The sequence below is a fragment of the Paramormyrops kingsleyae genome, unplaced genomic scaffold (genome assembly GCF_048594095.1).
Source record: "Paramormyrops kingsleyae isolate MSU_618 unplaced genomic scaffold, PKINGS_0.4 ups143, whole genome shotgun sequence".
NCBI classification, from domain to species: domain Eukaryota; kingdom Metazoa; phylum Chordata; class Actinopteri; order Osteoglossiformes; family Mormyridae; genus Paramormyrops; species Paramormyrops kingsleyae.
In genome coordinates this window covers 43,072-68,135 of record NW_027326081.1, presented here as the reverse complement: position 1 = coordinate 68,135, position 25,064 = coordinate 43,072, and the positions used below count along the sequence as shown (strand labels likewise).

General features: G+C 44.0%; 2 protein-coding genes across 3 annotated transcripts; one reads left to right on the top strand and one right to left on the bottom strand.

Moving 5' to 3' along the window:
- Positions 1-346: 346 nt before the first annotated feature.
- On the bottom strand, positions 347-17,402 carry LOC111844792 (non-SMC condensin II complex, subunit D3). 2 transcript variants are annotated; one of them, XM_072708581.1, is made up of 35 exons: positions 16,818-17,402; positions 16,298-16,452; positions 16,015-16,181; positions 15,503-15,674; positions 15,238-15,411; positions 14,728-14,789; positions 14,536-14,623; positions 13,964-14,097; positions 13,354-13,426; positions 13,111-13,236; positions 12,076-12,328; positions 11,788-11,826; positions 11,527-11,622; positions 11,004-11,077; positions 10,765-10,899; positions 10,450-10,670; positions 10,063-10,254; positions 9,814-9,911; positions 9,595-9,704; positions 9,268-9,375; positions 9,035-9,149; positions 8,198-8,296; positions 7,399-7,637; positions 5,582-5,661; positions 5,088-5,225; positions 4,862-4,995; positions 4,456-4,655; positions 4,118-4,228; positions 3,765-3,959; positions 2,251-2,375; positions 2,002-2,126; positions 1,844-1,921; positions 1,457-1,519; positions 1,319-1,376; positions 347-1,162 (listed from the first exon to the last, which is right to left on the bottom strand). In XM_072708581.1, the coding sequence occupies exons 1-35, from the start codon at positions 16,867-16,869 to the stop codon at positions 1,093-1,095; spliced, it is 4,359 nt and encodes a 1,452-aa protein (XP_072564682.1). In that variant the 5' UTR covers positions 16,870-17,402; the 3' UTR covers positions 347-1,092. The 2 variants fall into 2 exon arrangements, with proteins under 2 accessions (XP_072564682.1, XP_072564683.1); XM_072708582.1 differs by having other exon boundaries at positions 2,002-2,123.
- Positions 17,403-18,088: 686 nt separating this feature from the next.
- Positions 18,089-22,749, top strand: LOC140587054 (vacuolar protein sorting-associated protein 26B-like). The gene is made up of 6 exons (XM_072708580.1): positions 18,089-18,547; positions 19,572-19,728; positions 20,210-20,374; positions 20,653-20,828; positions 21,893-22,036; positions 22,550-22,749. The coding sequence occupies exons 1-6, from the start codon at positions 18,325-18,327 to the stop codon at positions 22,747-22,749; spliced, it is 1,065 nt and encodes a 354-aa protein (XP_072564681.1). The 5' UTR covers positions 18,089-18,324.
- Positions 22,750-25,064: the final 2,315 nt, after the last annotated feature.

Below are 25,064 nucleotides of genomic sequence, written 5' to 3'. Positions count from 1 at the left end.
TGAGTCTTTACACTCCTGTAGCATGTTAATCGTATAGGTATCCACCCTAACCCTCCACTTATATTTTTACAATTAAATAACTTTTATTGCATCAGACGCTATGGGGATTTTTGCATCCCCATGCCACAACCAAAAATTAAAAAGAATAATCAGAGATTCATTGGATCACAGAATCAAATTGTGGTACAAGCCAAATCCTTTACTAAGCAACAGTCCTGGTCTATCCACGGACAGCTATTAAAACATTTAGTTTTAATAAGGATTTGTCTTTCTGCTTTTTAGTTCTCCACTCTCAACAATCCTCTCTTAATGCCACTGTAACATTTTAGTTTTTGCAGAATTAAAAAGTTAATCTTTTACTTTCAAAAAGTAGATTTTATTATGTAATAGTGCCTGAACAAAGTGAATTGTTATTAATATGTAGCACTAGTTTGCCAATGCACAAGCAGACATGCATATTCACTTAGTCACTCAACATACACAATCGGTATATACATTGTGAAGTGAAACTTTAAAAATTGTGTCATGTTGGCACAAACACAATCAATGTGACAATGAGGGAGCAAATGTTTGGGATTAAGCAATGACTGCAGTAAAAGGGAACTCCTGACATTTAACTTATTAAAGATGAAGAGTTTCTAATGTACAAAAAAGAAACCAGTAAAGATTGGAAAATAATTCCTTAAAGGGGGCTAAGCAACAATGGTCAGCTAGGTCCACAAACCCTTTAACAGTGTTGATGTTACACACCCCCTGTTGATTTCAGCGGCGATACTCAGCTCCACTGGTTTGGACATTAAAATCGCAGATTTTTCTGAAAGGGCGCCGATTCCCTGCTACTGGTTTTCATGTTTGTCTCTGGAAATGTCCTCTGTTGGGGCCTGGTACACATCTTGTGGGAGTTCTCCAACTGTATATTTCGATTAATAAAGTTAACTCCTAGTGCGCTGTCGTGTCTTTATTTATACACTCCATAGAGAAAGAAAAAAAGAAGAAGCGGGTGTACAAACGGGACATCTTATCAGAGGGGACTCCCCCCACGAGAGGGGTCTCCCCCCACAAGAGGGGTCTCCCCCCACAAGAGGGGTCAGCCTACAGCCGACGTCCTCTAGTCTTCCGGCAGAGGGGAGACTCCACATTCCACTGTCTGGGAGGGGCACGTCTGAAGCAAAAACAGCAGTGGGGGGGTAGGGGGGTCAGAGAGAAATCCTTTGGGTGACAAGGATACTTCTATCCATTTGAAGATCTGCAGTCACACATCGACACTGAAAGTTTGAGTCGTTCACGTCTCCCTCACAGACGTTAAGCGTTTACTCACGGCTTATCTGGAGACATCAGGAAAAGCACGTTGTCCTGGCTTCCCGGACTCCTAGGCTCTGTTAAAGCAGGGATGCGAGTGAGGAGCCAAAACACACCCAGGCAAACCGGATGGCAACACAGACAGCATCGGGCATACCTGTCCCATGGGCACTGAAGATGACACTGAGACCATCCCCAAAGGTCACCTCACTCATGGTCCCTGGGGGGGGGTGGGGGGGTGCATAGGTCAGTAGTGTGAATCTAGAACATAGCGTGTCACTTTGGGGCCATCAAACTGAGTTGCAGATCTAGAACAGCACCACAGGAACCTATGTGTTAAGCAACACCAAACTCCTCAGATGCCATCACTCACGTCATGATCTCATTTAGCCTCACGCTTCTATGCCAAAATGGAGGAACCTCTAAAATTAAGAACCTTTTGAGGTGTTCCTTCTATCCACATCTCATAATATTCAATCCAATTCACAATCATAATTTTCTGATGCAAGGCATGAACAGTCATAGGATGGGCTTTGATATTTACTTTGCGGAGTACTGATGGCCCGGTTGGCAACAGAAGAATCTCCGGTGGTGGAACCCTGAAGATGCCTGGAGATCATTGCTGAGGATGGAGCACAAACAGTGTCACAATGAGTCTGCCCAGACGACGTTCTAGGTGTAGCTCATCTGACACCGCAGTACCTGAACCATTGACGGGAGTGTTTTGGTCGCTGGCCGACCCCGCACGACCGCGAAGCAGCCTACTCGTTCTCGCTGCTGTCCGGGCCTTGCTGAGTACCTCGCTGGTGCTGAGAGTCTGACGCCTGCTGTTTGAAAGCAGAGCGATACCCTGGGGCTGGTAACCATTCGCATGATGCAAGGTGGTGGCAAACGAGACCATCTGGAGAACTGCATTCTTTGACATTACTGTAGCCTGTTTAGTCTGCTCACCTGGATGAGCCCACATTTTTCGAGGAAAGGAAGCAGGGGGGCGCAGAGCCTGGCACCTGGGGTGTGGCCTGGACCATCAACACTGCCCTACCCACAGAAGGACTGGGGGATGCGGGAACAGGAGCCTGTAGACAGACATGAAGCTGCATTTCTTTGTATCAAGTCACTAGATCTGATCAAAACTAACAGACTGGTCTTTGCTTCACGTAAATCCACAGAAAAGCGAATTACCCACTCCAGTAAAACACATTATAGAAATAAAAGACTACCGTCCCCACCGAACTTCACGTGTGGAGTTAACATGCTCCTTTGCTTTCTTGTAGGTGAGGTAGCATCTATAAATGGCCACTGATGTGAAATGAAGGGACCCTTCACTTGCCATTTGCACAAACGCGAGTAGAGGTACATTAGAATTCTTTAGTTTTCAAATATCCCATCTTAGTCTCCTTAAGACAGACAGACAGACAGACAGACAGACAGACAGACGTAAGAGCAAAGCTCAGAGGTGCGGTTATAGGATTCAACCTTTGCAATAAGTCAGTTTGTGAAATTCCTTCCCTGCTAGGTATTCCACGGTCAAGTGGAAACATTTAGGAACGACAAACTCCGCCACGAAGTGTCAGACCACGTAAACTAAGAGCGGGGTCGCCAAGTGCTGAGACGCATTGCGTGTAAAAGTCGCCAACGCCCTGTTGACTCAATCACTGCAGAGTTCCAGACTTCCTCTGACATTAATTCCAACACAAAAACTGTGCCGCGAGCTTCATGGAATGGGCTTCCATGGCCGAGCAGCCGCATGCAAGCCTCACATCACCAGCACAATGCCAAGAGTCAGATGGAGTGGTGTAGAGCACGTCACCACTGGACACTGGAGCAGTGGAAACGTGTTCAGTGGAGTGACGAATCTCACTTCTGTGTCTGGCAGTCTGATGGACGGGTCTGAGTTTGGCGGATGCCAGAAGAATGTTACCTGCCTGACTGCATTATTGCCAACTGTAAAATTCTGGTGGCGGAAGGATTATGGTATGGGGTTGGGCTGTGTTCCCGAGCACAATCTTTCCCCACCAATCAGCCATTTAATCCCCTAGAGCAGGGATATTCAAATCACGGTCCTCGAGGTCTGAACACTGCTGATTTTCCAGCCTTCCTTTCCCTGTGAGCCAGGTGTGAAGCCTCTGACCAATCAGAACCAGTAATTATTAAACTAACTACCTGGGAGAACTGAAAACGAGGCCTGGATTTGGAATCGAGGTCCAGATTTAAAGGGCTCGGCCTTAGAGCATCGCAGGCCTTGTTCTAGAGCCCAATGAAGATGTAGCTATTCTGACATAACCCACTGAGCCACAGGCCACCAATGTGGATCCCGGTGCCTCCCAGGTATTCCCCACTCCTCGTGCTTCCAGGGATAATCACCAGGCTCACTGTAATCTTGCAATGGATGAGCAGATACGAAAAAAACTGAACAGATGAAGGATGAGGGGTGATTTCGCTTGTGTGTAAATGCGGGCTATTACCAGAGCAGCTCCTGCCATGACGTTGGAGGCCAGTGTGCTGGCAGGGCGGGAGTCAGTCAGTCCGCAGCTCGACATCTGCTGCTCCATCTCCTGCTCCTTTTCAAACCTCTTCATGTCATACTCCAGCTCGGCGGCCAGCTGTTCATCTGCCACGAAGAAGTCCTTCACCTCGCTGCGGTAGTCCTGCATCATCACCTATGGAGAGCGGGGGGACACAAAAGCCCACTTGCTGCATAAGACAAGTGCACAAACAGTTCATCTGAGGAAAGTCGGAAGATTCGTTGCCATGTTTTAGTCACAGGTCAGTTGCTCATCCATGTTACTTCTTGCTGACAGAAAACATCTCTGCTTACCTGCAGATAGCCCATGAGGTCCTTCAGCACTGGGAAGCGTTTCTTCTCAAGCATGGTTTTCAGCGCAATGATAATAGGAATCACATTCTCGATGAAATTCTTCTTCTGGACCTGAAGCATGGAGGCCACAGCAGTTTTACTATCAACAGCGCCCTCTGGAGGATTTTAGCAGCAACTCACAGCAAATGTGATGCCAATGCCCTCCAAGCAATGTACCAAACCAGAGAGGAAAAGATTGGGATCAACATCCATCTCCACCCCCCCCCCCCCAACCCCATTTTTGGTAATAAGTGTGAGGACTCTCTAGCAGGGTCTCCATCTGGCCTTGTTGTCATTACCTGCGAGATGAGCTTCTTCTGGGCCACCTGCATGACGGCGTTGGCCATGGCCAGCTGCTCATCGTCCTGCTGCTCGTCCCTCTCCACGGGGCTGCGCATGGCCGAAAGCTTAATCTCCTTCAGGCTCAACACGTCAAAGGCGTCCGAGAGTATCTCAGCCCCCTCTGCGTCCAGAGGCAGTATCCCGTCCACAAAGTTTGCTAGGGAGTTGGGGGGAAAATGGGTACATACACAGCCAAGAATAATAGTGACACACGCCTTGGGTCGTCTACACAGTAGAAGAGCTCCCAGGAAAGCCGTTACTGTATTCTGGAATAGGATGTTTAGCTTAGAGTACTCAAGCGAGGAAACTTTACAAAGTGCTCCATATGTTAAGCAATAATAATGAATATGACCCGACTCTCACCAAGAATAGTCTGGCTGATTTTGGTGGTGATATTGAAGCGTTGCTCATCCGTGAAATGCTCCAGTAAGAATCTGTAGATCTTCATCCTCTTCTCCTTGTTTTTTGCCCCTTGCAAAGAGAACTGGTCTCTCTCTCTGAAAGGCCACAGTGCCGACAGAACTTATACAGGCAGAACGACCAATCTGCCGTGTATGCGAGATGGAAATTTTTGGGACGCAAACCTTACCTGGCCGTTTGCGGAAACTTGTTGTACTTCTCGTGCTTCTCGTAGGAGTTGAAGTGGAAAATGCACTCGATGAAGTGCTGAGAGAACATGGTCGGGTTCCTTTTAAGGAGCAGGTGAACTAAGCAGAATTCGCAGAGACTGGGGAGGGGCGAGGACAGACAGACAAAGACCCGTCATAAAATGCTCTAGAAATGTCACATAGATACAGAGCTGGAGATGAAAATTGTCAAGAATCTGAACAACTAATAATTCAAGGAGATGAAGGAGCAGAAATGGAATTTCTTTGTATACAGTATGTGCATTCAGAAAACCCTTTTCTGCAAAGAAGCCATTAAATTATGTTCGGAGCATCTCCTACTGACAGCCCTGAAGTCAATTAAAAGCTTTGCTGAAAAACAGGGTTTTCCCATCCTGGAGAAACAGACATAAGCAAGAGAGGGAAAGTAGGGAGACAGCAAATTAAAGCCCACAAGAGATGGAAGCAGGTCCAGTACCTGGCAATCTTAGGCTCGGGGTCCACGAGCACAACCACGAATCGGAAGAACAGTGAGCCCCTCCACTTCACAAACTCCTCCTGTGAGCAAAGTGCTGGATTACTCATCCACAACATGCCAGAAACACCAAACACTGACTTATAATATTTTAAATAGTTTTTCTTAGGATTTCACTCTTCTCTTAAGTGGCTCCCATGACACGCAACATAACTCAATGGTGAACCAATGTGGGAATTTTGACCAACACCAATAATCAAAATATTTTTGTCTAATATCCATCCATCCATCTTCTGAAACTGCTTAATCCCCAACTGGGGTCGCGGAGCAGACTGGAGCCTATCCTGGGAACAATGGGTGCAGGCGGGAACCAACCCTGGGAAGTTGCCAACACACCACAGGGCGGGCGGGCGCGCGCGCACACACACACACACACACACACACACGGCCAATTTAGACTCACCAAATCATCCTATCCTGCATGTTTTTGGACTATGCGAGGAATCTGGAGCCCTCGGTGAAAACCCACACGAACACGGGGAAAAGCACGTGAACTCCACACAGAAAGGACCCAGGACTGAACCCAGGACCTTCTTGCTGAGGCCACAGTGCTAACCACTGCGCCACTGGGCTTTTGGTCTAATATGAAAAACAGATCTGCAGCCAGATTTAAATAATGAATTAAACACACAAAGGCTGGTAGTTTTAGACGTGATTGAGCTGACAAATCCCTCACCCTCTGTGACAAAAAAAAAATGGCTGACCATCATCTGCATTATTTTAGCCATTACGTTTGCAGCTTCTGTGCCACTAATTCTGCATACTGCCTAAAGTTAAAATAAATCAATCAGCAAAAAAAAATATCAATGTTTGATTTTTAATAAACATCAGCAAATACCAAATATGTTAACCTATATATTGTGCAAATCAAAAACTCACTGGCCACTGTCACGCTGGGGTTCAGGCGAGCCGGGAAGCAGGCAAGCAGAGCCGTGAATAAGGATAAACAGGGTTTAATGGGAACAGCAGGTACGCACATCGAAACAATACAATGACGGATCTCCGGGATAGTGGGAGACACGGACTAATATACACAGGACAGGGTGGAAATGACTAGACATAGGTGGAAACAATCAAGCAGAAACAGGAGGTAACGAGGTGGGCGTGGCACACATCGGGAGCGGACGGAGCGGGGCGTGACAGCCACCTCTAGGCCTGTCACATTGAGACAGAACAGCTCTCACGTGACAGAAGGAAAGGGTTCGTAATCCCGCCCTGCAGCAGCGATTAAACATCTAACATCAAGTTTAAACATCGGTGGGGTTCGGAATGACATGAAAGTCCCGTTTACACCACTGAAAATAAATGAGCCAATTAAATACCCATCTCACTTTCCCTTGCAGGGTCTCTCTGGACACTATCCTAGCAAAAGTCATGGCACCACACACTTAAAGGGAGAACATAGATTCTGCAAAGGGTGCAGATCCATGGTGAAGCTGAGCTCACTGTCCCCTTAAAGAGTTAGTGAAGCAAAAACACCATCATCCTTACAGCAGAGCATACTATAAACTCCACAGCCCTAGACCAAAACAATAATTAAGGCAAAAAGCAGACCAACATGCTGTTATTATCTTGGAGTAAATGAATACTTATGAGTAAAGCCTGCATCCTTAATTCATACAGAGAGGCCAACCTTATCATTAGCCAATGATACATTTTGAATCCGAGTGACAGGGGAGGGGGGCACTTGGGAGACCAATCGGCTTTCAGCTGGGGCCAGTGGCCCCGTTGCCCCGCCCCTGTGCGATTCCCTTCCTCACCTGCAGGAGGTTGGTGAGCAGGATGAGGGTCTGCTCGCGGATGAGCGGCTCGCGGTCCTTCAGGCAGGCCGAGATGTTGGGGATGTAGCGGTCCACCATGGTGGTGTAGCGCATGCACAGGTCGCACATCACCACCACCACGTTGCCGCGCACCGGCACCTCGGTGCTCACCTCCAGCTCGCGGGCCAGCGCCGGGATGCAGCTCTTGGCCAGCTCCTCATTCTGCAGACACAGCTTGCCTGCCGTTCCCCGGGGGAGAAGCGGCAGAAGCAGCGTCAAACCCCATCTGCCCCATTAACCGCCACTGAATCATAGATAGCCAACTGCTATTTTTACCATCTACATTTGTGTGGAGCTACTGCAAACCTTCAGTTTCCTTTGGGAATAAAAGAAATATCCATCCATCAATCCATCCAATCACAAAAAGAAAAACAAACATGCTTCTGAAGGAAATTGTGAAAAATTGAATGATAAGGAAAGTGAAATAAAAAAATAGGTTTCATTTTTTTGTCAATTTCAGGCAAGGCAAAGCAGGGACTGGAGTGTGATGAGGATAAACAGACAAACACCAGACATAAGATGCTCTAGGTCTTTCAGGAGATCCCTTCTTACACTGTTCAGCAGTTGAACTACCAACTGAGCGACGGATCAGAACTCAGAACAGAATTTCCTAGGACCCTGAACAAACATGATGTACCAGTCATACTTATTTCTACCACAATGCTCGAATTCCACTCCGAACTATCACGCAACAGCCAGTCTGAGAGGGTATACGAGGAAGAGCAGTACGTGACGTTACCCAGGGTGATGAAGGCATGAGCTCGGACCACAGTCGGCATGGAGGAGGCCTTGAACTGCGACAGGGGCTGACTGGCGGGGAGCTCATCCGGCTTGTCAGCTTTGAGAGACACAACGGGATTTGTACCACATTGAAGTTTGAGGGCCGATGTGTAGGATAGCATGTCACTGATATGAACCTGTTAAACCATGAGTTTTGATTATATTTACATTTTAATATTTATTATTCTCTTTATTTAAAGTGACAGAATTTTGTGAAAGCAGAGCCAGATGGTAACTGGAGTAACTGGGAGTTCGGGACCTTGCACAAAGACCCAAGAGTGAAATTACTCCGGCAACCACTTGGACGGGCAGCTGTCTGATCGCAGGCACAGCGTCCTACCCGGCTGAGCAATAATCGTTTAAATACAATTTCTTATGGTTGAATGGAACAAAAGACCAATTGACTTTAGACCTCTATAACCACCAACAATACGGATGGAAAGAGGCCAGGATACAAGATATCTTACTGACCAACAACTGCACTGGAATGATTCAACCACACCCAGTATAAGGAAGAACAGTACACAATAAAGAAAAAAATACACGTGCATTTTAACAGTGAAGGCTAGTGACACTTTACTCTTCACATAATATTCAGAGTGCAATAATATTTCTGCAGTCAGCTATTCAATCTGCTGACACCTCAGGTTGTAGAAACTGTAGCCGAACCTGGTAGTCAGCATTCGGAGGACGCAGAGACTCTTAGAGTACGCCAGGGGTGAGAGCAGCCTGCAGCCGTCTGACCACGCATCTCCTACACCCAGCATGAGGAAACGCTCACCTTCCAACAACCTACCTGACGGGAGCTCGACGTTTGAGGCCAGGATGGACTGAACGAGGAGAAAGGTGCGTTTCCCGACTTGGGCGGGACACTGAAGGGCAGCGAACCCAAGGGTATACAAGTGCTTGACCTTTTGGGAAAGATTGATAGGGAGGGGTGTAGGGAACGCACCGAGAAGAGCTTCACTATTTCCATGCGCTCATGCAGACGTACATAAGGAAAGGGGTGAAGCTGTGGGATGCGCGTACCACCAAATCTTCACTGAAGTTCTGCAGGCCATCTTCGCTCAAGATGACACTGGAGAGGTAGGACTCACAGATGGAGACCAGCTCCCCGCAGTGTCTGTTCAGCATCCTCTGGAGAAGCAGAAGAGAACCCAAGACTCAGAAGGGGACGTGAGATTAGCCGGTCCTTTGCAATTGCAGAAAGCAGCAGCTCCCTCAGTCACACCCCACGCCGTTTTATTATATTTTTTTAGAGCCATTTTTCAATAGCTTTTGCACGTTGTCATTTATCAAGTTCCGTGCCCCAAGTGTTTCGCCATCTGTGCCGTCTGTGGCTGCGCGCTCGCTGACCTGCGTGTCCTTGACTGCCTCAACCTTCAGCAGCTGGAACAGGGTCTCTATAGAGGCACCAATGATCTCTAGGGGCACCTCGAAACTCTTCAGCCACTTCATGATATCGTCTGGAGTGGGGGGAGGATAGCAGGGGTGGGCAGGAAACGCCACAGCATGATCTATGATGCGTTCATTCCCTTCTCCCAAGAAAGTGACAGATCTTGATTAGTAACGCACCCACAATCCTGCCCTTCGTTTCGTCATTGAGATGTGCGGCAATGTCCCCGATCACGCACAGGATGTGACAAGATGTGGAAGCTGGGACATTGCTTGTCCTAAAGTAAACAAACACAAATACAGGAAATGCCTTTAGGGGACGGACATGTGCTTTTTTTTTTTTTTGGGGCGGGTACCATCAGGAAATGAACAGGACACAAGACAGACAACAGTCCTTCAGTGGCATGAATGGCGTGTGGGGATGCATACCTGATCATTTCATCCCAGACATCCAGGATCTTGCCATAGTTGAGCCCGGAGCAGGTACCTGCCACCTTGGAGAGTAGCAGCCAGGCGGCCGAGGCGTGTTCCAGCCCCGTGTGGGAGATCAGGTGGTTGACAAAAGCAGAGGAGAACTTATTCTGCTTGGACCAGATGACGAAGGCCTTGCTGAAGTAACGGCTGACAAAGAGAGAAAAGCTAACGGAATGGCAATTCCATGCTTCCTCATGGACTTGAAAAACAACCAATTCTACCTCATACAATGCTGGATAAAGATCAATAAAAGATGTGTAATTAAAAATAAAAAAAAAAAGGGTTGGGAAAATATAGGTCTTAGATGTGACAAGTACGACCACAGCAGGGAACCCCACCTACCCAAGGTCCTGGCTCTCTCCACACAGCAGCCCAAGCAAGTCCCAGGCTAGCTTCTGTGGGACATGCTGGTCGCTGTATGCGCTGCCACTCTTAATCTGGCTGATTATGGCCTGGTCCAGGCATTCCAGGGCCTTCTCCTGGACCGAGCTCTCGGAATCGACGACTGCGGGAACTACTCCCCTCAGCCAGGCCATCTGCACCAGACCGGACCCAGGCAAAGCCTTGGCACGATGAAGACCACACCCATGAGAAGATCGTGTGAATTGAGAGGCACCAAACCCAAGGTAGCAGCATAGTGGTGGATGGGACACTCACAGTAAGAAGGTCCATGAGACACTGGACGGCCTTCTTCTTGACGGAGACAGCAGGGTCCCGACAGCGGTCAGATAGGACGGCCAGGTTCTCCTGGGTGCAAGGGATCACGCTGTGCTTCAGGAGGCTCATCAGTGCCTGGATGGAGCAGTTGTGTTTTGAAGGGTGACATAAAAAAAAATATCAGACATCTGGTAAGGTTCTCCTGGCTTCAGAATCCATGTTGATTCAGGAGACTCCACCTGCAAGGCTGACTTCCTCACATTGGTCTTCTCATCGCTTGAGCGTCTCTTCAGCAAAGCCATCGTCTCTTTTGCTGTGTGGAAGCGTATTGACTTTTATACATTAATTCACTAGGGCTGAGCGGTATCTTATCGATATTATATCGCACATGCACAATAATGACCAGGGCTTCAGATGACGGGTGAAACATTTGGCCGGACACCAGCTTTTTGGTATTATACTGACGTTTATTTTTGCTCACGATTTGTTAAGCAGATTAGTAGTACAGCTAAAATATTGTGGCATTTTATGATGCCCCAAAGTTAGTAATTAGTATAAATTCTTAAAAGATGTTGTGGTTGCTGAACTGTTCCTTTCTTCACCACCAGTTCACTGAAGTATAAACCATAGTATACCAGAACAGTATTAACCGGTGACCTTCTGATCTCATGCACAGCATGCAAAGCCATCGAGTCAGATACCAGCAAATTATCAGAAGAAGACTTGCCCATTCACACTATACTGATGACTCGAGAACCTTACATTCAAAAGTGGTCACTTCCCCCTTTCCAGTCATCTCTATGGTTTTGAAGTTTATGCCCATCTTTTGCAGGTTTGTCTCATGGACGTTACTGGTGACTGAAACAGAAGTAAAATGAAAACAGAGCGACACTGGAATTAAAGCGATAAACTGCACTTTGGGTTAAAAAAAACAAAAACATCATTAACCAGACATGCGTACTTTAGTCTGCTCTGATAAAACACTGAATAAAAAATATATATATTTGATTTAAATGAACTTACCCTCACAGCCTTCTGTCTCAAGAACTGTCTGTGCAGAAGCTGAAAACATCCAGATAATTATATATACACCAAGTCAAGCCCATGCTTATCAAAAACACTACCCTTAAACAGAATGGTGTTCATGCCTCAAAAGTAAGTCATTCCTGATCCAAAGGACAAGAGTGAGCAGCAGAAGCAGGAAGGTTTATATCTGTGGGAAAAGCCTCTAGCGATTTCTACACACATCTACTCCGAATGTTTTCTGGCATCGTGGGGTCGGGGACACCAGCGTGAGATCGGGATGCTCACTGGCTGAGAAGAGCTCCTGGATGTTCTCCACCGTGTTGGGAGACTGCAGCTCCAGACACTGAGCCAGGCAGGAGAGGGCGTGGCCCCGCACCGAGGGCGCCCGGTCCGAACGCCGCCCGAACACCATCACTTGGACCAGGAACTTGTGCTGCAGGAAGACGGCCTGCTCTGGAGACAGGGAGGCCTCAGGTTGGCGTTCGGGCTGCTCGATTAGGGCCATTGCCACGTCTAGGGCGAACATCCTGCGTGCGACCTGCCAGAAAACAAACACACAGACTTTCAGAGGTGGACATTTCAGGTCCAGAAAGTAAAAATCCAAACCAGGATTTTGTTTCAACCAACCAGTTGAGTACTATATGGCTGTGAATCTTTATACTCAGTAGGTTGGTTGAAATGAAATCCTGGTCTGGATTTTTACTTTCTGGACCTGAAATGTCCACCTCTCCAGACTTTCTATAACATATACTTACTAGATCAGTATATACTTTACTAAATGGCCCTAGGTTGTATCCTTTACAAGTAAGAGTAATTTGTTCTGGTGCAATATTTAGTGTATTTTTGGTAAATGTTAGGTGAGTGACATGCAAATGTAGAAAATCTCAGTGCATGCAAAAACTTTTGACTGGTAGTGTAAAGGTTAAGCATGATGCCATTATCAAATCCTAGAACAGTGAGAATTCTTCTTATCAAGCGTCTTTGGAAGACACTGCGGATTAACATAACACAAACTATTATTCTACAGGCAGTTCACCACTCTCAGAAGTAATCTGTCCTACAAACCCCGACAGAAGTTTAATTTTACTGCATATCATTCAAGACACCTTATAGCAAAGAACATAAACCAAAAATACACTAGTGACATGTACCAAAGAACACATATTAAACAAACAAGGAAATAAAGTTTGAAAATATTAACACTGTAAACACTGAAGTTAGGATGCGTTTAGTCCAGATTTACATGAGCTGCGTATTGCCCATACGAGCGTATTGACAACGAGGACTGATGAGCATAGAAATATGAAGCCAGGAATTCACCTTTGAGTGTAAGGAGAAGGCATGGAACCACTTCATAAAGGAGGTGTACTCGGCACAAGGCATTTTGGCCAGCAGTTTCACAACGGCCTGTGCTCCACTGTTGCGATACTCCACCTTGTCAACCATCTGCAGGCCAAGAAAATGCTCGGTCATCGAGTGCCTTTTAGCAGGGGGATAAGGCAGCGTCTGGCAGCGTCGGGACAGTTTTATGGAGGTGATAAAACACCAGCCTCCCCTCCCTACCTGCACACAGATGTGTTGGAGCAGGATGCAAAGGGTCGGCAGGACGACTTCTTTCAGCTCGTCGACAATGTGGCTATGAGGAAAATAAGGAAAGCAGTTACCCATCAGAATAGCAGAGGGCCTAAATAGCCTAGATACTTTGATGGCATAGCAAACGCATGACTGAAATCAGATGCCACTTTATCAATCCCCAGAGGTAAATTATTATTAATATTCTGATATTAAAGAGGCAGACAACGAAAAAGAGGAACAATAATTAAGGTACACTTTAAATAAAAAGGTGCAAAAAAACAAAAAAAGCTAAATATACAGATTTTAAAAAATACTTCAAATATACAGATGTAAATAAACTACAATTTCAACATCTTTACTTCACAAAAGCAACATGCAATTGAAAGAACACAGTCCCTGCAGCGATTGGGGATTAGGGGCCTCACACAAGGCCTGACTGCGAAGTCACTCTGCTGACTGTGAGAGTTGAACCGCCGACCTTCTGGTCACAGACACAGCGTTCTAACCCACTGAGGGATACACCACCCCCACAACAAGATAGATAAAATGAATAGGAGTGCACTCTTGTGAGGAGTGAACACCCAGCGGTGTCCCTCACCATACAAATTTAATAGCCTGATCTCGGGCGGTAAACACGGCCGCCCCGGGAACCAGCAGCGAAGGGTGAGATGAATCTCCTTCACTCATCATGAGCAACACGTACAGGAGTCTGTGGAAGACCAGCTTCACAGTCTAAAGCAACGCATATGGGGCAGACAGAAACAAATCACACATGAATTTAAAATCGGCTTTTATGACATGACACTTTTACTGTCACTGTGAAAACATACAATGAAATTCCATGTGGAAACTAATGAAGAAAAGCAGCAATCTGGATGAGAACACTATGCACAGCTGAGAAGTATTAAAAAGGCACAGTAAGTGGAAATATAAACAAAACCATTAAGTTATAAACATAAAATAGTAAGTAGGAGTATTAAAATAATTAAAATTATGACTAGCAGCAACGGGTGGGATAACTGGCAGCAAGTGCATATTTTCTGGTAATTTGTAAGACTGGACAGAAAAATCTCAAACAAAGCATTTCTAATAAGCAGACAGATGTAATGGTTTCACTTGCCTAAACTGCAAACAAATTTAACGAAACACCATTTAATTATAATTATGTACCTCAGTCCCTTCTCCGTGCTTTGGTAAGCAGAGAAGTTTCAGTCCATGGTAGGCCAACTCCGGCAGCGACCCCATGTCATCAATGACCCTGTTTTTATAAAAAAAAAAAAAAACACATGCATCAATAAACTGGTTTTTTAATGCATAAGAGCTCCCAACTCCCGTTTTAACACAGAACATGGGATTACTTACGGTTCCTTCTCAAACGCGAGTTCACCAATCACCGGTTCGAAATGGGTGAGCTCAGTGAAAATCTAAACAAAGTATTTGGCACAAAATTACAATTTACACCACCAAAACCATTTCAAGGGTTTAATCACACATCATGAGACAGCAGCAAGAACAGGACAAAGGAGTCAATCATTCACATAGATAATCAGACAAAAAAAATGAACTATTGTGCCAATACAATGCACAACCATTTATTCATCTGGACTTTATTTCCTGGTACTACAATGTGGCACCACCTACAGTTTGACCTAGGAATGTTCGGTTCATTTCCCCAGCCACAACACCACTGGTTGCCCAATAATGAGATGGAACCTTTCAGGTCACAGTTACAAATAAATTACCTATATACTGTAACTGACTCCTTTCCTTTATAAATGCCAACGTGTTTGAGGTGTTTTTCAACTGAGTGTTAAGCTCCAAAATGGCTTTACTGTGACCGTTTGCCTGAACGAGGGGTAAAGGCACACACACCTTGGCACATTTCAGAACGCACTGGGGCTTGTCTTTCAGGGAAAACCTCATCAGGAGCTTCAGGAGAGTTTTGACAAGAAGGACAATTCCATTCCTGATCTCCAACAGATCTCGGGCAGAGAAGAACATTTCCTCATCCTGGTTGTCTTCCTCAAACACGTCGGTCTCCATCTCCTGCCGAGACAGAAACATGTGGCAGTGAGAACACGGCAGAAAAGGCCTTGTCCCACAGTATGTGAATCTAGAGGAGTCCCTAGTCCCTTACTTCCTCATCAGCCCTCCTATGGGGTTTTGGTCGTTTCCTGCCTTTGGAATCACCCTGGGAACTCTTGAATGCTTCTTTCTTGCGCTTCTTGCCCGAATCCTGGGGCCAGCACTTTTTTGCCAAATCCAGACAGGCATCAAACAAAACTGGGTGGAACACTTTGTTTGCTACACTACCTGGGGGGGGGGGGGAAGACACGTTATATATGTATATTAAAAAAAAAAGACAAAAAAACAGAACCCTTCTCTATATCATTAGGTATGCAGAATATTTCATGCAAAGAACTTCCATCTGATGGCAATATACTGACATGCCTTATATTTTTTGTCTTAATTCAGGCTGATATTCATTGAAACAACAATTATCTTAATGAGGAAAAGGACACTGAGTTGTCCATACTGTGTCTGAGTATAAGCCATGCAATGAACTGGTATCCCGTCCAATGTGTTTCCTGGGATTAGCTATAGGGGTCACTGTAAACCCATAATGGATGGATGGATGGATGGAGCAACTTGCCTGGTATTCCTAGAAGCAGTAGGTAGATTGAAGCTGCCTGCAGCGCAACCAAACGATGAGTAAGATTAGCTGTTTTGAAGTTACGTCTAACCACAAAGTGGGACAGCACGGCAACCAGGCCCTTGGTAGAAATCCCACTGTCACCCAGCACCGTCCAAACATTCTGGGGATCAGTGACATCGGACGAAGTGGGAAAGAAAACAGAAGTAAATTACAACGGACGAAATTACATGTTACTTTCAAGCATCACTAAATACGGAGAGAAATATATACACTTACTTCGGCGTTTCCTTCGCCGTCTGTCGCAAATGGCAGGAGGAGTTTGTAAACAGTTCTGAAGGCATCGGGCCCATTACTAATGAGCTCATCTTCAACAGCTACATCTAACGGTTCCGCTTCGGTGAATTCCAAGTCCCAAACACCGTCTACCCAGACTACAACGAATTACATACAAGATAGATTAATCAAATGCATATACAAGACTTTCGTAAGCTGCTACCTAGAATGTCAGCTAAACACCTAGTTAAGTTACGTTTTAGCATGACAACCTTTAAGGAAAGCTAATAACATCGACATATAAAATAGCTTCCTTAAGATAAGATCCTTAATAGTGCTAGTTACTCTACCTAAATATTACTGCATATTAAACATTAACGCGACTACGCTCTTATTAGCTAGCTAGCAATGACAGCTGGCAGGATAAAATATATTTGACGACTCTCTAACCAAACTGCACAGCCTTTTCATAAATGTTCCGATGGCGACAGTCACATCAGCGCATTGAACATATGCCACTTACCTCTTGAAACGGTTTTTATTTTCAGCAAATCCAGCGCGCTTACAAGCTCCATGTTTGCTTTGAATCCACGCGCCAAAACACTAAGCGTTCCAGCGCATGCGCAGTGTCACACCATGGCCTTGATACCACTGTAAACCTAGTGTGATGGACTTTGGAGGAATTTGTTAATTACTGCTTAATTGCCAGTTAATGAATTCTTCCGAAGTCCGTCACACCACGTTCACCTCCATTTTATGCCTCGTATTTTTGTGTTCGGGTTATTATTAATTTAGTTTTTTGCATATCTGACTTTACGTGGCGATTTCCCTTTGCTTTATAGTTATAATTGTCACTGTTGGTGTGATTAGTACTAATAAACCGTCATAAGGTCAAACGAATATCCCTAAAGACTATTTTTGTGGGATATAATTTGGATTGAAATCGTGTCGCTGCAGGCTAAACACAAACACATGAAACTGGAAACAGAATAACACACTCCATTTGGTTACAAGTAATAAATAAAGCATTTATCCTCTTAAACTGGAATTGCCTAACGCGACTGTCATTCCAAGCATGTTAAAACATTAGGGACTGCGAACTTTCTCGACATGTGATCATTTTCAGCGAATCAAAAATGAATGCGGTTGTCATACATTACGGAAATGCTGATTAATACCTCTGCACATGTGTATCAAAATAAAAGTTTCGCTAACAATGTCTTCGTAGCCTACGAAAAGCGAAATGTTTGCAATAAAGACATCACATGATGAATATATATTCGGGCCGTATGAGGCAAAATGTTATTCTGTATCGTCAGTATATAAGTCGTATGTATAAAATAGGGCCTTTCGCTTTTTGTCTAATATTTTATATGTGCTCTCATTTTTTAAAATGAGATTTTACTTGCATTGTTAATGTCTTTTATTTTGAAATCTTCTAAAACTTCATATTCCTACCACCTCTGAAGCTGAACTGCACCCTGTCACAGGAAGTGATCTCAAAATTGAGGGCAACGTTCAATTTCTAAATTCTGTAAAAAATAATTTAAAAAAAACTATTGCAGAATATGAATATCATACTTTAGAATATCTGCCACTTCTTGATAATTTTATCCAAATGTCGCTATATAAATATGTTCATTACAAATTTAGCGTCTATTATATTTTACGTACATTAAACTTTTATTATTAATCTATGCGTGTTGGGATTTGCAGATATTAAAATACATTTTAGACACCCTACGCGAAAAACGCTTCCCGTATTTGTGCCACTGTGACGCCTGCGGTGTGCGCATGCGCTTGCAGAGAGGAAGCAGCTCGGAAGTGTTATCTCCAACATTGCTACAGTCTTTCAATTGGTAATATTTACAGCAACCTGCATTATTTGCTGTAAGTCGACTTGTTTTAAAGAGAAAAACACTATTGCCGCAGCTTGGTGAAATTCAGTTTGGAGACGAAGGTGGCAATCTTGATGAGTGACTGAATTCGGTTTTTACAGTAAGAGGGGAGTAAAATCCAACGGTGTAGGGATGAGCTTCTTTGGTTTTGGTCAAAGTGCAGAAATAGACATAGTCCTGAATGACGCTGAGACAAAAAAGAAAGTGGAGCACAAGACAGAAGATGGCAAAAAGGACAAGTATTTTCTTTTCTACGATGGCGAGACAGTGTCTGGGAAAGTAAACGTGACGCTCAAAAATCCAGGGAAAAGATTCGAACATCAGGGGATCAAGATCGAATTCATTGGGCAGATTGGTAAGTGGCATTCATATATATATAGGCCCATTTGCAGAGAGCTGTCGGAGGCCACGATGAATGCGGGGACGATGTGTTGCATTTTTAAGTGGCCCGATAAGAACTGCAACAGCGCTGAAGGGGGCAAATGAAAAACCCACAGCTAGATGCGTATAAACGTGGTGAATTTCCAACTGCACTACGTTTATTATTTTTTTGGGGGGTGGAATTGAGACGTGCATACATTCATGAGTAGGGCTGATAATGAAACTGACTTAAGTCTCGTGACCAGCTCGAGCGTTAATTTGCGCTAGAAGGAAGGAAGGAAGGAAGAAAGCAACGGCCCAGTCGCATAAACTTGCGGGGAAACACCAGACAGCGGAGCTTCCCTGCAACGTGCACATGCATCTTAGGCTTAGATGGAGGTAGACCAACAGACAGCTATTTCTGCATTAATTTGTCTGAGTATGACTGCGGCACCATTCCCTTATCTACGGGCCCGTCACTGCAAAGCAACGCCACAACGTCGGTTTATGAGTGTGGATATTAATAAGTGCTTCAGATCGCGTTTATCTTACTGCTTAATTAATCCTTGCTAAAACGCATTCAAAGATTGACGAGCGCTGTCATGTTTTGACAAAAACGATAATCATTAGGTTCAACAGGTACTAAAGAACACAAGGAATCTATTGAAATGTGTAGCTTCACAGGTCAACTGGTGTCTTATACTTTGCTGTGTTTTGATACCTGGGTACAAAGAAGAATAATGAACAAAGATAATTAATGTAATTAGCTCAGTTTGTTTTGATGAGTGATGCCAGTGTCGGTTTTAAAACCACATTCAGTATTTTTTTTTATTAAATATGGCCTATAAGTGAGCTTTTTACGTCTCCCCATGAAAAAATCTCACTTCTACTAAATTACATGGAAACAGTCTCAGTTGTTTTGGGGAACTGAAAAAAACTGCACTGTGCCAGGTAGCTATGAGTTGTTCTGCATCTTGCCTTTTGGGGTCAATATGGAGTGACCGCTCCTGTCTCCACAGAGCTGTACTATGATCGAGGGAACCACCATGAGTTTGTGTCTCTAGTTAAAGACTTGGCACGGCCTGGTGAGCTCACACAGTCCCAGACCTTTGATTTCGAGTTCACGCATGTGGAAAAACCGTACGAGTCCTACACCGGCCAGAACGTCAAACTACGGTAAGCGCCATGCTCACTGTCTTTCACCTCCACCTGCATTTTCCAGGGGCTTCATTTAATAGTATTGTGTTAGACATGTGGCAAGATAAAATCTGGCCTCATTTTCCTATACCTGGTTATATGAGCCAATTCACTTTATGCACATAGAAGACTCTGTCAGTGTTTCTGAGGGCAGCAATACGCAGGAGAAGGTAATGAGAGGCCTTTGCATGATCTCATACACCAGACTGTGTTGTTTCTAAATTTATCATTTAGCGCAACTCCTTTTAGCTAGCCTGGTAAGCTGGTAATGACACCTTGATTGAGCCCATGTTACAAAAGATTTGTCCTGCTGACATAATTAAATGACAAGCAGAAAATGAACCTTGCGTATCGTTTTGGTAATGCCAAAGTCAGACCGAAGCTTTGCAGTCCACGATCATTTTTGCGCAAGGATTTTTCATGGTTTTCATCTTCGTTGTGGATGTTTTGGATGCTCTAGGTATTTTTTAAGGGCCACCATTAGCAGGAGACTCAATGACATCACCAAGGAGATGGACATTGTGGTTCATACGCTCAGCACATACCCCGAGCTGAACTCCTCCATCAAGATGGAAGTGGGAATTGAAGACTGCCTGCACATTGAGTTTGAGTACAACAAATCTAAGTAAGACAGGAACTACATTACTTTAAAATGTTTGTTCTTTTTTTGTTGTTGCTGTTTCGAACTTAAAATACTTGCTATTCTAAAGTTAGTAACTGAAAAGTGGAACTTAAAACTACAACTAACATCACTGCATCGTCAACCCAAATTTCTGTTCTCTGTCTTTATTTATTTCATTTTTTTTAAACTTGTCCACACAGTGGTATATTCCAGTCTGGAAAATAAAACAACCACCCAATAATAAATTATTTCTTTTTTGATGTGGGGAAAAACAACTGCAGGTACCACCTAAAAGATGTCATAGTGGGGAAGATCTACTTCCTTTTGGTACGGATTAAAATTAAACACATGGAGATCGACATCATCAAACGGGAGACAACGGGCACCGGTCCCAACGTATATCATGAAAATGACACCATCGCCAAGTATGAGATCATGGATGGAGCACCAGTAAGAGGTAATGAACAGTTGCCCTTTCTTATTTCTCAGAGTCAAGTTACAAAACATAAACAAATGTGTTGATTATAGGGCTGCACGATATGCCCACAATTTGGTAAGCAGATTAGTAATGTGCCTAAAATATTAATGAGATGCGTATTGAGACACCCAAAAGTCAGTAGTCTATATAATTCGACATATCCTTATGTTGATTAAATGGGTTTGGTGGAGGACGCCACAATTGTTTTGGTAAATCATGGAAGCGAAAAGCACAGAAGTGGCGGTGAAGGAAAGGTGGAGCTCTGCTATTCTGAAAGAGGAGATATTGTGGATAAACAAGGTAAAAGACCGTGGTGGTACTTTTCGCAGTTTAAAGTCCGACACGATAAACATAAGGATGCGCCGGATTTATAAAAATGATACATGTAAAGTCCTGGTGATTATTGCAGATGCACCATATAATCGTGATGTGGGATCGTGCAGCCCTAGTTGATGATTAGAAAATGCTCCACCAGGAAACATGAAAAGCATTAGCTTTGTGGAACAAGGGTGCATATAAAAGTTTTTTGATGGTCATTCTTTTTCATGCTAGGGTGCCATAATTGTTAAAGGTTACACTGAAATGGATTATGTATGAAATGAGTTGCATTCTTGCAGTAACTTTACAAGACCCTTTTTCTGCTTTTCTTTTTTATAATTTTGTGTTCTACATAAAAAAAGAGATTCTTTGACATTTACACTTTAAATGAAAAAAGAATGAAAGGGGCAATGTAACAGTATAGAATTATATCAGTCCATAGCACCTGCTCATGTAGTACATGGTAGATGATATGGAGAAACCATGTAAGCATGTTTTTCTGAAAATGGGAAAGATAGAATGTGTTCAATTATTCTGCTAATATATTTATATCAGGTAGCAGCATTTCAGCACGGGAGTCTGTGCTGTGCATCAAAAAACATTTACAGAAGCCCGAGAAAGGTTTAATTCTTCATGACAGTGCCAAATCGAACGTCCGGTGTGTGTGCGGCTGAGACCCCGGTACCTATGGAATTCACCACGTCTTTCTTTCTTTTCTTTTTAAGGAGAATCCATCCCTATAGGCTCTTCTTGGCTGGCTATGAGGATGACCCCCACCATGCGAGACATTAATAAGAAGTTCTCTGTGCGCTACTACCTGAACCTGGTGCTGATAGATGAAGAGGGAGAGGCGTTACTTCAAACAGCAGGTATCGCTCTGGTGATGCAGGTCCACATGGAAAAGGGCTTGACATGTTTTGGATCTCTATCATGAGCAGCTTTAGGGAAGACCAGATGTCAGTAGCTGGATTCTTTGGGCTTCTGTGCTACAGTTCAGTAACACTTATAACAGCTGGTTTGAGTAGTTCCCGTCGAAATAACGGAAATCCGGAATCCTTTACAAAAAAGCAAATCCAGCATGTACCTTAAGTCTTGTGGTCTGGAGTCGGACACGTTTCATGTCATTAGGGCTTCCAACTTTCCATGACCGTGGACCAACAAATGTTCTGCAGAAATGTCACTGATCAGTAAAGCTTGTCGTTCAGGATGTGGGGGAACTTAACCGAGCCCTCCCCCAAACTGGGGGTGGGAACCCGTATACTAGAATAGAATCCAGAATGTGCTACTTGTCCAGTTGTTTGTGGGGCTTATTGCAAAATCTCCGAACGACAAGGAATGTGTATGTAAGCACAATGGTGAAGCGTCCGTCCTCCCTCCTGCAGAGATCACCCTCTGGAGGAAAGGGGACATCGTGAGGAAGAGCATGTCCCACCAGGCCGCCATTGCCTCACAGCGCTTCGAGGGCTCGGCCACCGCAGAGAAGGCTTTAGCCCAGGCCCAAGGAGGACAGCAATTGAGTCCCTCTGCCCAATCCACCAGCTCCTTAGGAAAACGGACTCTGTGTCTGTGTGTGTGCTGGTGAGTGCGTACGTAACGGCAGCGCCGCGGGGGGCGTCGCCCAGCCCCAGAAATTACCGCCAACCATGGTGTGAAAAGCCTCCCCTTTTAATTATGGCTAAAGAGATTGGAGAGGCTGAGGAAGGACTGGTCATGCTATGGGAACAAACGCAAAAGCTGTGTTACAGTTTAATATTACTTTTCTTTAGTTTTTAAATCATCGTGTCGGGAATTTTTCCAATTTGGCTGTTTCCATCATTGACAAGCTACGTGGCTTTTTTTTTTTTTTTTTTTTTTAATCAAGTGTGCTTATTCCAGTGGTCATTTTAACCTTTAGGTGTGTTTGTACGTCAGTGTAATGACCTGCGGTTCCTTCCCCCTGAACACTAATAAATTTAGCACAAAAAAAAAAAAACATTGGCTAATGCAGGCATATATGTTTTTGCATTCCTTTTCCTGTTTTCTTCCTTAAAGATGTCTTTGTGTGCGACTTTGTCATATTGATGTGGATCATCACCAGGCCTGTACTGCACTTTCGTTGTCCAGTGCTTTGAAGTACAACATAGAATATAACTCCAGTAGCTCCTTTTCACGTATAAAGACTTCAGTTATAACTGCATTTCTTTGCCCGACCTGAAATTTGGAAGCTTCTGCTAAGCTGTGACTTGGGGCTGGGGTGTGTTTTTAACGGCTGTTTTTGCTAATTGGTATAAATAATATACATACCTGTAGTTTAGATCAGTGATTCTCAACCTGGTTGTCATGGACCCCAAGACAGTTCACATTTTCGCTCCGGGAGCTGGGAGGGAGCAAAAACGTGGACTGTCTTGGGGTCCATGACAACCAGTTTGAGAAACACTGGTTTAGAGGACTATGGCTAAGATGCGTGACCATCTCAGACCATTCCAAAATGAAAGTATTTGCATATACATTAGGGTATTACAGTACTGTCTGTCATCTTCTAGTACCATGCCTTCATTTTCATTACGACTTTTTTTTTAATTCATATCATACACACACTTAGTTTCTATTTTAAGCTGAAGGAAGGCCAAAATGGGGGGGGGGGGGGATTATTGGTAAACAATTAACCATTTGCTTTATTTTTCATGGTTCTCTGTGTTTTTTTTTTCTTTTTTTTTTAATCAAAAATGGGGAGGTAATCATCAGTATTATAACTATGTATACTGTTTTAAATATAGATATCCACACGCGTAAACAAAGGCTACAAAGCATGCAGCTGCGGACTACATATGTGACATTCCCTAGTGAACTAAAACTCAGATCCCATGCAGCTGTCTTGTACCCGTGTGGTGATTCCGGAGAACCTCAAAGCGCAGACATGTCTGTTGCTCTCTGTGTTTCTCTTCGTCTTGAAAATCATATCCGATGTTGAAGCTACTCCTGTGTTGGCATCTGTTGTACTGCAGTGCCTGAGTGAGAGCAGCTGCCACAACTGTGTTCTCATTTTGAAGCTTGAAACATGTCAGACGTCGGAATCACCCGCCTCAATTAAGTCTAAAACTCATGATGTCAAAGCAAAATTTATATATATTTAACAAAAATGTGAGCAGTTAGGTTTTGCGCCAGAGAAGTGAAGATAGACTGTTTGGCTTTGTTTAGTTGTTTGTTTGTTGATTTTGTTTGTTGCTGGTGTCAAACGGCTGCTGTGGAATTTACATTCCATTCATTTTGCAACAAAGGGGGATAACGTTTGTCTCAATTCTGCCAGTAACCAGATGCTATACTTTACTAACCACCCAGACCTTTCAACTTGAAGTCTATCCAACATGGACTGTTTTGTGTCTTTCAGCTACTCCACTGGCCTGTATAGTTAATTTAATTTGACTGTGTGTATTCAGAAGTAGTAGTGTGATTATTATACCAGCACATAACATAACACTGTCTGATCTGCGTGGACTGACGTACAGCATTTTATTTCCTCTTTACTTAAAAAGTTCTCTGGGGATAGAGCAGATATGAAGTCTTTAAACTAATTATCACGTGTCAAACTAGAATTGTCACCTCCCAATAACCTATAGGTGTCATCTGTTTAACGAATAGAAATTTAAAACTGGAAGTAAGGTTTGGACTCAAGTACTCATGTACATTTTTTAAAATGTTTCCTTGCGTACTATTTTTAAAAACAGTTCAGTTCTTTGTTCTCTGCTTGGCAGTAGGTTGAATTAGTCTCCTAATGTTATATATTGTGCAGAAAAGACTGCTTTTAAATGGCATTAGACACATACCTTTTTATGATTATATATGATGAATGTTATACGATTATATGAATATATATATATATATATTTACAGAGTTGTAGGTATATATGATTTAATTAAC